Source organism: Carassius gibelio, chromosome A5 (genome assembly GCF_023724105.1).
Source record: "Carassius gibelio isolate Cgi1373 ecotype wild population from Czech Republic chromosome A5, carGib1.2-hapl.c, whole genome shotgun sequence".
Lineage (NCBI taxonomy): Eukaryota > Metazoa > Chordata > Actinopteri > Cypriniformes > Cyprinidae > Carassius > Carassius gibelio.
In genome coordinates this window covers 38,962,984-38,978,378 of record NC_068375.1, presented here as the reverse complement: position 1 = coordinate 38,978,378, position 15,395 = coordinate 38,962,984, and the positions used below count along the sequence as shown (strand labels likewise).

The following is a 15,395-nucleotide window of genomic DNA, read 5'->3' as shown; positions in this document are numbered from 1 at the left end:
CCATAGGTAAATCTCCGCCTAAAGGCAAATTATACTCTCTTTCAATTCCAGAGAGGGAGGCCATAGAGAAATACATTTCTGATTCCTTGGAATCTGGGTTCATCTGCCCTTCCTCTTCTCCAGTGGGGGCGGGATTCTTTTTTGTGGGTAAGAAGGATGGTTCTCTGCAACCTTTTATTGACTACCGAGAGCTGAACAACATTACGATAAAGAACACCTATCCATTACCACTCATGTCTTCAGCTTTTGAGAGGTTACAGGGAGCATGCGTATTCACAAAATTTGATTTACGCAATGCTTATCAGATGGTCCGCATCAGGAAGGGGGATGAATAGAAAACTGCCTTTAATACCCCTAGAGGGCACTTTGAATACTTGGTGATGCCATTCGGGCTCTCCAACTCACCAGGGGTTTTCCAAGCACTCGTTAATGACGTGTTGAGAAATATGGTAGATCAGTTTATATATGTTTACCTGGATGACATACAGATTTTTTCTTCATCTCTCCAGGAACACGTTCAACACGTCAGACGAGTGCTCCAGAGATTGCTTGAGAATGGTCTTTTTGTCAAGGCAGAGAAATGTCTATTCCATGCACAGTCATACATATACATATGGACCCTGACAAGGTTAAGGCTGTGATAGATTGGCCATCTCCAGATTCCCGTAAGGCCCTACAGTGGTTTCTGGGGTTCACCAATTTCTATCTGGGTTTTATTCGCAATTTCAGCCAACTAGCATCACCTCTGACGGCTTTGGCCTCTCCCAGTACTCCGTTCAGGTGGTCAGACGCAGCTGAGAATGCGTTCACTAACCTCAAAAGCCACTTCGTTTCGGCTCCCATCCTTGTGGCCCCTGAACCTACACGGCAGTTTGTGGTGGAGGTCGACGCATCAGAGGTGGGGGTAGGAGCAGTGTTGTCCCAACGTGCTGCCTCGGACGATAAGGTACATCCTTGCACGTTTTTTTTCCCATCGTTTATCTCCTGCTGAACGCAATTATGACATTGGTAACAGAGAATTGTTGGCCATCAAATTAGCTTTAGAGGAGTAGCGTCACTGGCTGGAAGTCTCAGGGGTACCTTTTATGGTTTGGACCGATCATAAGAATTTAGAATACATTAGAACTGCCAAAAGACTCAATTCCAGGCAGGCTCGGTGGGCACTTTTTTTCCGGTTGCTTTGACTTTACTTTATCGTACCGCCCGGGTTCCAAAAATGACAAACCTGATTCTTTATCACGTCTTTTTGATCCCTCCACTCGCCCGGTGACTCCCGAGTGTATTTAACCTGAGAAAGTAATGGTCTCAGCACTCGTATGGGAAGTCGAGACGAAGGTTAAGACGGCCTTAGAAGGGGTAACGCTTTCCTCCGGTTGTCCACCGAACTATTTATTTGTGCCGGAGGAGTTAAGATCCAAAGTCATTCAGTGGGGTCACTGCTCTAAAGTTGCTTGTCATCCAGGGATAAGTCGAACTAATGGGTTAGTTAAACAATGATTCTGGTGGCCACTTATAACTCGTGACGTCCGCGATTTTGTTTTGGCTTGCTCAGTTTGCGCCAGTGGTAAGTCATCTAATCCTACTCCTGATGGGCTCCTTCAACCGCTGTCTGTCCCTTCGAGACCCTGGTCCCACATCGCACTAGATTTTGTTACCGCCCTCCCACCCTCTAATGGCATGACGGTCGTTTTTGACCGTAGTGGACCGGTTCTCAAAGGTGGCACATTTAATTCCCTTGCCCAAATTACCGACAACCAAGGAGACAGCGGTCACTGTCCTAGATCACGTCTTTCGGCTTCATGGCCTCCCGGTAGACGTGGTTTCTGACAGGGGATCTCAATTTATATCAAAATTTTGGAAAGAATTTTGTAAATTGCTAGGAGCGTCAGTTAGCTTGTATTCGGGTTATCATCCCCAAAGTAACGGACAGTCTGAGTGAGCCAACCAAGATTTAGAGAGGACGTTGCGATGTTTGGTCTCCAAGAATCCTTCTTCCTGGAGTCAACAACTCTCTATGGTGGAGTACACTCACAATTCATTACCAGTGTCAGCCACGGGCCTTTCTCTGTTCCAGTGCAGCTTAGGTTACCAGCCACCATTTTTCCCAGTCTGGAATCTGAAGTCGCGGTCCCCTCCGCTCACGTGTTTGCCCGCGAGACTCTGCTCCGGATGAGGGAGCGCACTAAGGTCAAAGCCGATCACCACCGGTCAAAGCCTCCCGTTTACATCGTGGCTTTCTACCAATAACATTCCTCTGCAATCCGTATCTAACAAGTTAGCTCCCAAATGTATTGGCCCATTTACTATCACCAAGATCATTAGTCCGGTGACAGTCCACCTCAAACTACCTCAAGCGTACAGGAGGATACACCCCGCCTTTCATGTGTCCAAAATGAAACCTGTGTTTTATGCACGTATTAATCCGCCTACTCCGGTTCCCCCGCCACCGCGCCTCATAGATGGGGAACTGACTTATTCGGTTAATCCCATTCTGGACTCGAGACGGAGGGGCGAGGATTCCAGTACCTGGTGGACTGGGAGGGTTACAGTCCGGAGGAGAGAAGTTGGATTCCTGCTAGGGACATATTGGATCACTCCCTTATTGATGATTACAATCAGCAGGTAGGCCCTTCTGGCAACTCCAGGAGGCGTTCTTAGAGGGGCGGGGGGTGGGTGTACTGTCATGGTTGGTAAATCATGATCTCTGGGTTTTGCACTTTGTGGTGAAGTCTGTGTGTTTCACTGATTAGCTTGTGGGCGTCTCTGTTAATTGTCATCACCAGCAGCTGTCACTCATCACTCTCCCTCTATTTAATGGCTTGTCTCACGTCTTCTGTTTGTGAGATCGTTGTTTCATGTTGGTAACTGTTCTTTGCTTCTGTGTTGTTCTGCGTCTGGATGTCCGTGTATTCCCCCGGAACCTCATCCACTCATCGCACCTTCACGAGCATCACCACTTACCTTCGGCTCGATTCCCCGCAGTTCCTGTGCCATCCTCTCCTGCTGCCTACTCACCACCACCATCTGGATTACTCACCGCCTTCCACCATCTTGTATTGTCGTCTTCCCAGCGTTGTTTGAATTCTTGTTTGTTTTGTTTTGTTTTCATTAAATATTATTCATACTCGCACTTGTTTCCAGCTTCTCCTTCACCCAGTCGTCACAATAGGGGGGGTCCGGACCCCCCCGACCCCCCCCCCGTGATTCCCGCCTATGTGTGTTAGTATCTGTCTGTACAGTGAGAAGCTAAGACAGTCCCTGGACAAACATGCAACTGCCAATGTCTAGCATATCAGATATACGTCTTTGAAGAGACGCATTGCTTTTGACCTCAGAACACTTGTCACCAAAATAGTTGTCAGAAAATATGTTTGAATCATTTACATCCATATGTGGAAACTTTATATAGGTTTTGGAACCAATCAGAATTTTGCACATTGATGCAATTAGTATACCTTTCAGGGTATAATTGTTGTTGATTTTGAGTTGTACACAGAGCTGCCTACGAACTCCATAGAGAGTACTGAAGCTGACTTCTGCTGATGAAACTTCAAACCATGTTCTTCAGGAAATTTGTATTTAATCGAATGCATCATATCTGGTCCTTGGGTTTTAACTGTACATTCCCCTACAATAGTTTGTGTTATATGTGTGTAAAATACCATAAAAGGATCGCCTTCACTGAAATCCAGGGAAATGATGAGATCCACGTTTCTTTCTTTTCTCAGCACTGAGAAGTAGGGTGAGTTCAGCAACAGTCCGGCATCTTCATAGTCTCTTGTCTCACTTTTCAGAAGAGTAGAAGGCACTGTTTTATCTGGAAGAATCACAGCATGAAATCAGTATATTTGTCACATTGAATTACAAATTTATTATTTTTATTTATTATTAATTATTTCAATCTGTACTCACCATTCATTTTTTGAAGAAAGTCATATTTCCTGCCCCAGATCCACTGAGCCATGCATCTACAAATGCTCATCCAAACATCTGTAAAACAAATGCACAGTGGTTCTTAAATTTAGCAAATGACGTTGTTGTTGTTGTTTTTTCATTCTGCATATTGTTTTTCAGGTTTTTTGGAGATTATTTTTTATGTTTATTTCGTTTCTTTAGCTTTATGTTTTAACAAAAAAAATATGTTGTGGCATTAGTCTGTTTTTGAAGCTTTCAGAGTAAAGCACTTATCAGTTGACGCATTAATCTGGTAAGAAAAAAAAAGACATACATAGTACAAATCCAATAGATTGTACAGCCAATTCAACCTACCGAAAGGCCAGCAACTGAACCAACTACTCAAATTATTACACACATCTTCAGTGTATTGCTTCATATACAGTGTTGCATCTTGTTTATCAGTGATATTCAGTTTTTCTGTAGGAAAAATCAGCTGACGTTTGCCTCCACTGAGCTCTGCAAAAAAATGGAAACTTGTGCATTATTTAGTTTTAGTTATCAGACAACATATAGTTCTAGTTATTATTGTTAAATAACTTTTTTGTGTCTATTCAGAAACTGATTTGTAGACTCTTAAATTAACTAGACTACTCTACTCTATTTGAATTGTAACACTCTTACCATTCAGTGTTTTTCTGATGGATTGATCAAGATCTGAAGGATTTTTGCCATTTAAAACAGCGAGATTCATGTCCACAAGATCCATGAGCACCTGGTAACCATCTTTTGCAGGCGGGGCTTTATGGTATTCTGAAGAAAACACACAATGAACACACTGCAGAATGTCTTGAATGTAAGTGATTTAGATCCCCAAATTCACGACGTTCAGATATCAGAAGTTGCCCTCAAGCAAATATATACATTTAAGATGCTTGATTTGAAGCTATACTGAATTTGATGGCATTCTCATGATCTATTAGATTACACTTTACAGTAAGATGCATGAGCAATATGTTACAGTATTTATTAAGTTAACAATGTTAGTAAAAATATAAGTTCATTGCTAGCCCATGTTTGCTTAGATCCATCGTATTATATTAACAGATACAACTTTTGATTTTAATAGGTATTAGTAAATATTGAAATTAACAAGATCTAAGATTATTAAATGCTGTAAAAGTATTTTTTATTGGAAAATTGAACTTTATTGGAAAATGTTACTACAGTATATATTTATAACTAGCAAGTGATATAGAATTAATTATGGGACACTATCAGTCTTTAAAATCAGATTACAGATTATCATCAATATAGCTCATGTTTCGTTTTTTCACCTTTATAGAGTTTCATGTTGTATTTGTCAGCAGGATGTACGAACAAGGCTGCGTTTCCATTAAGCTTCTTAAGCCTAAAAAGTTTGCAAAAATGATCGTACGACTGATCTTAATATTAGGGTTTCCCAAAAGCATCGTAACTTAAGTAGCACTTGAAAAACATTGTAGATCTACAAGTGCTCTGGAGTAATTGTAAAGCCCTAAGTGCATCTTAAGAAGACAGATTTATGCGGTCACCTTCAGGACATTCGGAAGATTACAACTTTCATTTTATTCCAGTGCAATGTGATAATAATATAGGCTAAGGATTTGATTGCACTTAATTGTACACTTTATAACTTTTTTATGAATTTATAAAGGAAATAATTTTAAAAAGTAATGTAGGAAATATGCTTCAAAGATTGGGAAAAGAAATCTTCAGTGACATTGTGTGTGTGTGTAAATACAGTCATGGCCAAAAATATTGGCACCCTTGGTAAATATGAACAAAGAATGCTGTGAAATTTCATCTGCATTGTTAATCCTTTTGTAAATCTTTTATTTTAAAAATTCCCCCCAAAATTTATCCTTTCATTGGATAATAAGAATTTAAAATGGGGGCAAATATCATTATGAAATAAAGGTTTTTCTCAAAAACTCCTTGGACAATTATTGGCACCCCTAGAATCTCTTATGAGTAAAATATCTCTGAAGTATATATTCCCATTCATATATACAATTTTTAGCCCTCCAGCATAATTATAAACATGAAATTATCCAGCAATGGCTTCCTGTTTCACAGAAATATAAAGAGGAGGGAAAACAAAACCCAAATTCCCTTAATCATCTATCACAATGAGAAAAACCAGAGAATATATTTCTGATGTGCAGCAAAATATAATTGAGCTTCACAAATCAGTGAAGTGGCTTTAAGAAAAGAGATAGAGCAGTGAAAATTCCCATTTCCACCATCAGGGCAATAATTAAGAATTTCCAATCAACATAAAATGTTACGAAACTGCCTGGAAGAGGACATGTCTACGCCCTCTGTTCCTTCGCAACCCAGTGATGTTGATGTCACCTTACCAGAATGGTTTGTTTTTTATACCACAAGACCGGATGTGCCAAAAATTGAATGGCCGGGTTGGCCTTAGCATTGAGGACTGGGTTGAGGAGGCCCAGGCTTGCATGCGTGCTCGTCACCTCTTTGATGCCGATAAGGCATTCTACTTGTTTGAACACTTAGAAGGAGAGGCCAGGGAAGAGATTAAGCACCAGCCAGAGGTAGAGCATAAAGACCCAGACAGAATTATTTTAGCTTTACAGGAACTGTATGGTTGTGTACAGTCACGTTTCATTGCAGGAGGCCTTTTTCTCGAGAAAACAATGGGAGGGGGAGAGCTTGTTGGAGTTCTACCTTGTCCTGGTGGGTCTCCTTGAGCAAATGAAACAACGATCGCCGCATGGTATGCAAAATACACATATTTTACTGCAAGACCAAGTTTGCCGAGAATGTTTTTTAATTAAAACAGTTGATACATTATTAACCTACGTTAACATTGTTGGAGATCCGTAGCGATGCCCTTAGATGGTAGAGAGAGGGAAGCACAAGGGCCCGAAGTCATTCTGTTCCCTCTGCTCATGGAATTCAATATGGGTGCAAGGGAATCCATTTGTTGGTGTGAGTAGTTCACCTTGGAATTCAGAGTTGGCTGAGTTGAGGGATATGCTGAAATGCCAACAAGAACAGTTAACTAAACTTGGACAAATTTTTGTCCAATAGCAGACCCCTCAGTCGTGGAGTCAACCTCCCCAGCAGGGGCCTGTTAGATGTAGAAGGTGTCAAAAGCCTGGTCATTTTGCTGTAGATTGTGATGGGGAACGTGCCCCTTCTTGTGCTCCGCTTCCCTCACGCTGACTGCCCTGGTCATACTGCGTGAGTGGGATCAGTTGCTGGAGAAAGAGGGGGTTTTGCATAGTCAGGTGTTTCGTTCTAATGGCGTTGAAGAGATTCTCCAGGTAGTTCTTCCTGCTGTCTTGCATAAGGACATTTTGACACAAGTGCACCAGGGACATGGGCACCAAGGGGTCGAGCGGACCACTGAGCTGCTGTGGCAGCGCTTCTACTGGCCAGACTTGACAGTTGATGTAGCCCAGTGGTGTCAGGAGTGCGAAAGGTGTCAGGTCGCCAAGGATACGCAGCAGGTTGCCCGCAGCTTTATGGGTCATTATTTTTAGCCTCCAGGCCAAATGAGATCTTGGCCATTGATTTTACTCTAATGGAATCATCTCGCTCGGGGCTGGAAAGTGTCTTGATGATGACTGATGTCTTTACCAAGTTTTATGTCTTTACACCCTTGTAGTTCCCACCCGAGATCAGCGAGCTGAGACTGTGGCCCACATACTGGTGGTGGAGTCGTTCTACAAACGGTGGTGGAGTCGTTTTGCATTATTGAGACACTGTTTTCCAAATTAATGTTGTTCAGTGCTTTGACGCAATGTATTTTGTTTAAAGCACTATATAAATAAAGGTGATGATAAGTTTGCTGCCCTGGTCACATTCATTCTGACCAGAGCAGCAGTTTTGAGTCTTCCCTAATACAACAGCTCTGTAATCTTTATCAGTTTGAGAAGTCCCACACTACACCATACCACTGGCAATGGGTAGTGCAAACGTTTTAACAGGACGCTGCATAATATCCTGCACACCTTAATCACTTCTGTTTGGGTGAGCGCGCATCTCTCTAGGAGGTATGTACCTAGCTGTTGGGCTGATGTTGTTGCTAGTATACATGCTCCATTAAAGTGGGGATGTATATGTTTTAGCCAGACTAGGGTTTGGATTTGTGCGATGTTGCTTTGGGTGCAGGCTGGGTGCAGGCTGTCCTCACAGTGCAGCTCATGCGTTTGATCAGATGGAACATCTGTGCATTTGCGGTTTGACTACACAAGACTATACAAGGATCACAGCTGGAGAATTGCAGAAAATAGTTAAGTCTCTGGGTCAGAGCGTTTCAATAAAAATTATCCTAGCTCATCCAAAAACTCCAGCATATTCACTTATCTGACTGGACTGGAACTTTAAATATGACTGGGTTCTATGGTCAGATGTAACTAAGAATGAGCTTTTTTAGCAGCAAACACTCAAGATTATTTTGTTTAGGTGTTGTGGGCCTATATTTCTGCTGGAGGTCCTGGACATCTTGTTTAGATACAGTACATTGCATCATGCATTCTATCAAATAGCAACAGATAATAAGTCAGTAAGTGACTGACTCTGTTAGAAATGTTCTAATGGGCCATGTTTTGAGCTTCCAACTGTACAATTTCATACATAAACCTTAAAAACAACATAGAAATGGGTCACTGAGCACTAAACCAAGCTTCCGCTATAGCCATTCCAGACCTCTGACCTGAACCCTACGGAAAATGAGAGGAGTGATTTCTAGCCTCATCAGCTATTATAGAAGAAAATGTAGCCCTTTGAAACTGGCAAAAAAACTATTGAATAAGATGATGTCCTTAATTGTGGGCATAATGTATTAGAGAAAAAAACATTTGGATTTCATAATGATATTTCCCCCCATTTTAAATTCTTATTATCCAGTGAAAGGATACATTTTTGTGATAAAAAAAAAAAAATTGATCAAAAGGATTAACAATGCAGATGAATTTTCACAGCATTCTTTGATCATATTTGCCAAGGGTCCTGAAATCTTTGGCCAAGACTGTATGTGTGTATATGTGTGTGTGTGTGTGTGTACACACACATACACACACACATATATGTATATATATATATATATATATATACACATACACACACATGTATATATATATATATATATATATATATATATATATATATATATTATGATGTAGAGTAGGCTAGTATATTATACACTTTACCATAATATAAAATAATATTATATTCAAGTTGTTTGGAATGCAGCATTAGGTTAACATTTCAATAACTGATTGTGAACTAATTATGAGCCATTCTATTAGGTAGGATTTCAGCCCTTTTTTCAAACGGAGAGCACAGCTTGACAAGCACAGCTATGTGCGATTACTTTTAGTGCATTTTTGGTAAATGCACGTGAAACTTTAACAAACGTTTTTGTAAAATGACTAGTAGGAAATATAATATAATGTAATATAATAAGTAGGCTACAATACAACATTATATTACATTATATAATATTATATTATAGTGTATAATATTATACTTTATACAATACTATATAATATACATTATTTCCGGGTCCAATACATGGCTGGTTTTCATGTCAACAAGTCATTGACAGATTTTTTTATCCCCCAGTCTTTATATATCCCCCAATACACGATTACTATTGCGTTCCCTCGATTTACTGTTACGTTCTATGTCTGCACAATTTATTTATCGAGTGAACGCAATAGTAAATCGAGGGAATGCAATAGTAATCATGTGCACGTTTTAGTACATTGAGGGAACGAATTAGTAAATCGTGCACATGATTTAGCCTTATATTTTTTCCTGCATGTCATGTGCAGGGTTCCGTAATAAAGTGTACTATAAAGCACAATCAAATCCTTAGATTATAAGATTATTATCACATTACACTAGTATAAAGTTAAAGGTGCAATCTTCCGAATGTCCTGCAGGTGACCGCATAAATCTGTCTTCCTACGATGCACTTAGTGCTTTGAGATTACTCCAGAGCATTCTTAGATCTACTATGATTTTCAAGTGCTACTTAAGTTATGATGCTTTTGGGAAACAGACCGTAATATTAAGATCAGTCGTGCAGGTGTTTTTACGAATTTCTTAGGCTTAAGAAAGACCCAAAAGATAAAATGTATCCATAAATGAATGCAGTAATGCAAAGAAATGCTTTACCTTCCATAATTTCCTCAAACATCTCCAACTGTAATAAATGTTTAAAGAAATCTGGGGAGAAAGTCAGATTTAATCAGGGTTCACATTATAATGAAATGATTTACTTCAGGCAGAAGTGAATCTTAAAATGCCACTTCACCTTTTATTTTTTGCCAGAGGATTTTCTTATTCTCGTCTCCATCAGCTACAGCACTGCCACAAAGAGCTGCAGAAAACACATTCCTGTTTAAAAGCGTTTAGAATTAATTAAACAAAAACATAATTTTAAAACAAAATATGCTATATATATGTACAAGTGCTGGTCATATAATTAGAATATCATCAAAAAGTTATTTCACTAATTCGATTCAAAAAGTGAAACTTATATATTATATCCATCCATTACACACAGACTGATATATTTCAAATGTTTATTTCTTTTAGTTTTGATGATTATAACTGACAACTAAGGAAAATCCCAAATTCAGTATCTCAGAAAATTAGAATATTGTGAAAAGGTTCAATATTGAAGACACCTGGTGCCACACTCTAATCAACTAATTAACTCAAAACACCTGCAAAGGCCTTTAAATGGTCTCTCAGTCTAGTTCTGTAGGCTACACAATCATGGGGAAGACTGCTGACTTGGCAGTTGTCCAAAAGACGACCATGGACACCTTGCACAAGGAGGGCAAGAAACAAAAGGTCATTACAAAAGAGGCTGGCTGTTCACAGACCTCTGTGTCCAAGCACATTAATAGAGAGGCGAAGGGAAGGAGAAGATATGGTAGAAACAAGTGTACAAGCTATAGGGATATCTGCACCCTGGAGAGGATTGTAAAACAAAACCCATTCAAAAATGTGGGGGAGATTCACAAAGAGTGGACTGCAGCTGGAGTCAGTGCTTCAAGAACCACTACACACAGACGTATGCAAGACATGGGTTACCAGGAAGTTTTAGAGCACTTCATGCTTCCTGCTGCTGACCAACTTTATGAGATGCAGATTTAATTTTCCAACAGGGCTTGGCACCTGCACACAGTGCCAAAGCTACCAGTACCTTGTTTAAGGACAATGGTATCCCTGTTCTCAATTGGCCAGTATTTGGGTATTGTGAAGAGGAAGATACGATATACCAGACCCAAGAATGCAGAAGAGCTGAAGGCCACTATCAGAACAACCTGGGCTCTCATAAATCATTATAATTAATCAAAAAAATTATCATCATCAAAATTAAAAGAAATAAACATTTGAAATATATCTTTCTGTGTTTAATGGATGAATATAATATACACGTTTCACATTTTGAATAGAATTAGTGAAATAAATCAACTTTTTGATGATATTTTGATTATATGACCAGCACCTGTATAATGCAGGGGTGTCCAAACTCGGTCCTGGAGGGCAGAGTCCTGCAGAGTTTAGCTTCATAATTAAACATACCTAAACCAGCTAATTAAGGTCTAAGGCATACTACAAACTTCTCAGCAGGTGTGTTGAGCCAACATGGAGCTAGACTGTGCAGGACACTGGCCCTCCAGTACCGAGTTTGGACACCCCTCTGGGAAATACCTAAGGTTGTGGGTTCGAGTCTCGGGCCGGCATTACCATGTCTTAGGTGCTCTTGAGCAAGGCACTGAACCCGCAACTGCTCCCCGGGGGCTGCAGCATAAATGGCTGCCCACTGCTCCGGGCGTGTGTTCACAGTGTGTGTGTGTGTGTGTGTGTGTGTGTGTGTACTTTGGATGGGTTAAATGCAGAGCATGAATTCTGAGTATGGGTCACAATACTTGGCTATATGTCACGTCACATTTTTTTTATACTTCAACTTGTCATTTGTTCAGAATATATATATTCTTTTCTGAATTGGGAAGTTTTATGTTGTAAAAATTGCTGATGTTAAAATTATATGATTTTTAACATTTCTATACCTGTAATTTTGCAAATATTATTAAGCTCTCCTGTGACAGAGTTCGTTACCTTGCAGGTACAGCATGTCTGTTTCAGGCTGAGGTTTTGTATTTGAGCCACTGTCAAACTGGCTGCCGAAGCTGGATGTTTTCACAAATGCTCCAGTGAGAGAATAACCCGCTTCATGTGGACTGATCTCAAACCAGGCATCTGCTGACAGATAACACCTCCATATAACAGCTGACACAAGCACATTACCTCACTTTAATTTTTTCAGACACCAACACAGACCTTTCTCCTCCTTACTCTGTTTGCATTGCTTGTCAATCACTGTGTAGATTGGAAACAAGTCTTCACTGTGCTGGTTCTGCTTCTCTGTGAGTGTGTGTTCGTCAATCTGAAGAGAATATATATATATAGCTATAACATCTCAGAGAAACCTATATAATAGGGTCCATAAGTACGTTGCCTCTAAGGTGACGTTCAGTCCACTTAGTTTTGTCGTGGCCACAATCATCATTTTGTCAAGGTAACGACATCCTTATGTCGTGGCCTCAAGATGTTGAGGGAATTGACAGCAATTTCTCGTGGCCATGACTTATGTTGAGGGAAAGACATATTTTTCTCGCGGCCAGTAGTTTAATGTGTAAACAAACCTGTGTGACCATAGCAACCTTGATTATCAGAGATGGATTCATTAATATTTTATTTTGAATAAAAAAATCATTATATTATTTATTATAGAAATTATTTGACTATTAAATTATAGGCTGACTATATTACGTGGGATCGTCAGCATTCACGTTTATCATGAATAAATAAAATACTGTACATAAAGTGCATGATATAAAATAGGCCTACAAGAAAACATTTTTATCCATCCAACAGTCTCGAAAGCCCATTAACTGATTGTCACAACACGCTTATTTGTCTCAGAAGTATGCCAATAAAGTTTTGACGTTATGATTGTATTTATTCCCATGTGTGATGATAAATGAGCATGTTATTTTATTATTTACAAATGAAACGTGAAATGTGAAAATGTGAATGATTAATTCCTCAATGAGTATGGTTAATGAGTATGCCCCCAATTATTATTGTGGGTTCCTCTCAGGTGTGTTTGTCATGTGTCCATGCCATGTGATGTTCTATTTAAGCTGCACCTGTACCAATAAACAAATGATTGTGTGTTCTCACTGCAACCTGTGTGAAGCCTGTTTGTCTTTAGCCGGTATCTAGCCAAACTCTGAACTTAACAGGTTATGGGCCCAGATACGCTGACGTTTGTGCAGATACGGCGTGAGTAAGGAGATAGTTTGCACATTTAAATTAGCGTCTCAAGGTTTGGAGTACCAGCACCATGAGCAAAAGGACAAATTCACGTTGGTCTCGTCTTGTGTTCGACGGAGACGAAAAGAATTATGAACTGTGGGAGACAAAGTTTTTGGGCCATCTACGGTTGCAGAAATTGAAGGACATCATTTTGAATGGGCCCGCCGTGGGTGCGGATGCAGGCGCACTGGCTGAGGGTGGATCAAAGAATGCTGAAGCATATGCTGAACTGATCCAATTCCTCGATGACAAAAGTTTGTCCCTGGTCATGCGAGAGGCTGCGGATGACGGGCATGGAGCACTCAAGATCTTGCGGCACTATTATGCTGGTAAGGGTAAGCCCCGCATTGTGAGTCTCTACACAGAATTGACTTCCCTGCAAAAGCTGAGTGGTGAGAGTGTGACTGACTATGTCATTCACGCTGAGACTTCAATCACAGCGCTGAGGAATGCTGGAGAAGTATTGAGTGATGGACTATTAGTTGCAATGGTTTTGAAGGGGCTGCCAGAATCATTCAAGCCTTTTTCCATTTTTGTTACTCAAAGTGCTGAGACTCTTTCTTTTGCAGATTTTAAGACAAAATTGGGGAGTTATGAGAGCACTGAAGGTATGCGCACAGCTGTGGCTGAAGACAATGTAATGGGGGCCCAGGCGAATTCAAGGAAGGCCAGTGCCCCAGCAGGTGTAAGGGTGCGGAGCACTGAAAGTGGGGGCGTTGAGTGTTTCCGTTGTGGCCAGAGAGGACACAAGGCAAGAAAATGTCAGTGTGATCAACAGCTTACAGCCAGGGTAATCGTACCATCAGCACCATACTCACCACACCAGAATGGAACTGCTGAGCGTAACTGGAGAACTCTTTTTGTTACCCAAGGAGCTATGGCCGTAGGCGGTCCAGACCGCAGCGGTGGTGAGGAATAGATGTTTTAACAACCGCACCAAACAGACACCTTATTTTATGCTGACAGGAAGGAAACCCAATATGTCCAGGATGCAGAAGTTTGTTACGGTGTGTTTTACATATAGGCAGGACAGGAAGAAGCTAGACTCAAGGTCTGACAAAGGCATCTTTGTTTGATATGATAAGAACAGCCCAACCTATATGGTCTATTATCCTGACAGTAGAAAGGTGATGAAACCCAGGTTGGTGAGGTTTAGGTCCAACATTGAGGGACAAGACACTGATGACGTGTCTGATGATGATGACATTGATATGCGTTATAGCACAACCAGACCTGACTCTGATAAACCCAAGCAATGTGACATTCTAGAGAATAGGCTAGGCCCAAACCAGATAAGCCTACAGTCAGCTGAGGTTAAGCCAGAATCACATTCTCCAGATACCCTGAGTAGAGAGAGGAGATACCCTGGTAGAGAAAGAAGGTGGCCAGATTTCTATGGCGTGGAGAGTGATCAGGTACAGATCAGCATTGATTATTCCTATAGGATGGTTTCCAATGTACCTCAGACTTTTAGAGAAGCTGTGACTTCATCCAACTCAAGGGAGTGGATAGATGCAATGGATGAGGAGATGAAATCACTAAGGGATAACACCACATTTATTTTGACCAACCTACCTGAGGGCAAGAAAGCAGTGGGGGTAGATGGGTGTATGCTATTAAAACCAATGCTGATGGATCTGACAAATATAAGGCTCACTATGTCGCCAAGGGGTATAGTCAGGAGTTGGATGTAGATTATGGAGAAACTTTCTCCTACTGCTAACCTTACCAGTGTGAGAGTGTTGATGCAGAAAGCTGCTCAGGAGAATTTAATTCTCCATCAGACGGATGTTAAAACTGCTTACTTGCATGCATCTGCACCTGTACCAATAAACAAATGATTGTGTGTTCTCACTGCAACCTGTGTGAAGCCTGTTTGTCTTTAGCCGGTATATAGCCAAACTCTGAACTTAGCAGAAACACTATAGTATTTATAATTATGGTCTATTAATTAGCAGAAATAAAATGAAATATGTTTAATTTAAAATGCATTCCAGCAAAAAATCCATTCAGCATAATCAAAGCTTGATTTACATGACTAGCATTCATGCTATTATCAGAACTTTAAGAGATTGAAATGA

At 40.5% G+C, this 15,395-nt stretch overlaps 1 protein-coding gene across 1 annotated transcript in view; it reads right to left on the bottom strand.

Moving 5' to 3' along the window:
* Positions 1-15,395, bottom strand: part of LOC128015012 (cytosolic phospholipase A2 gamma-like) — a 32,321-nt gene that overhangs the window by 4,789 nt on the left and 12,137 nt on the right. Inside the window, exons 5-12 of the mRNA XM_052598770.1 lie at positions 12,268-12,379; positions 12,052-12,195; positions 10,232-10,297; positions 10,093-10,143; positions 4,579-4,707; positions 4,270-4,413; positions 3,913-3,990; positions 3,663-3,817 (exon numbers count right to left, since the gene is read on the bottom strand). Of these exons, the coding sequence (XP_052454730.1) occupies positions 3,663-3,817; positions 3,913-3,990; positions 4,270-4,413; positions 4,579-4,707; positions 10,093-10,143; positions 10,232-10,297; positions 12,052-12,195; positions 12,268-12,379 (879 nt within the window). The remainder of the gene's footprint in view (positions 1-3,662; positions 3,818-3,912; positions 3,991-4,269; positions 4,414-4,578; positions 4,708-10,092; positions 10,144-10,231; positions 10,298-12,051; positions 12,196-12,267; positions 12,380-15,395) is intronic.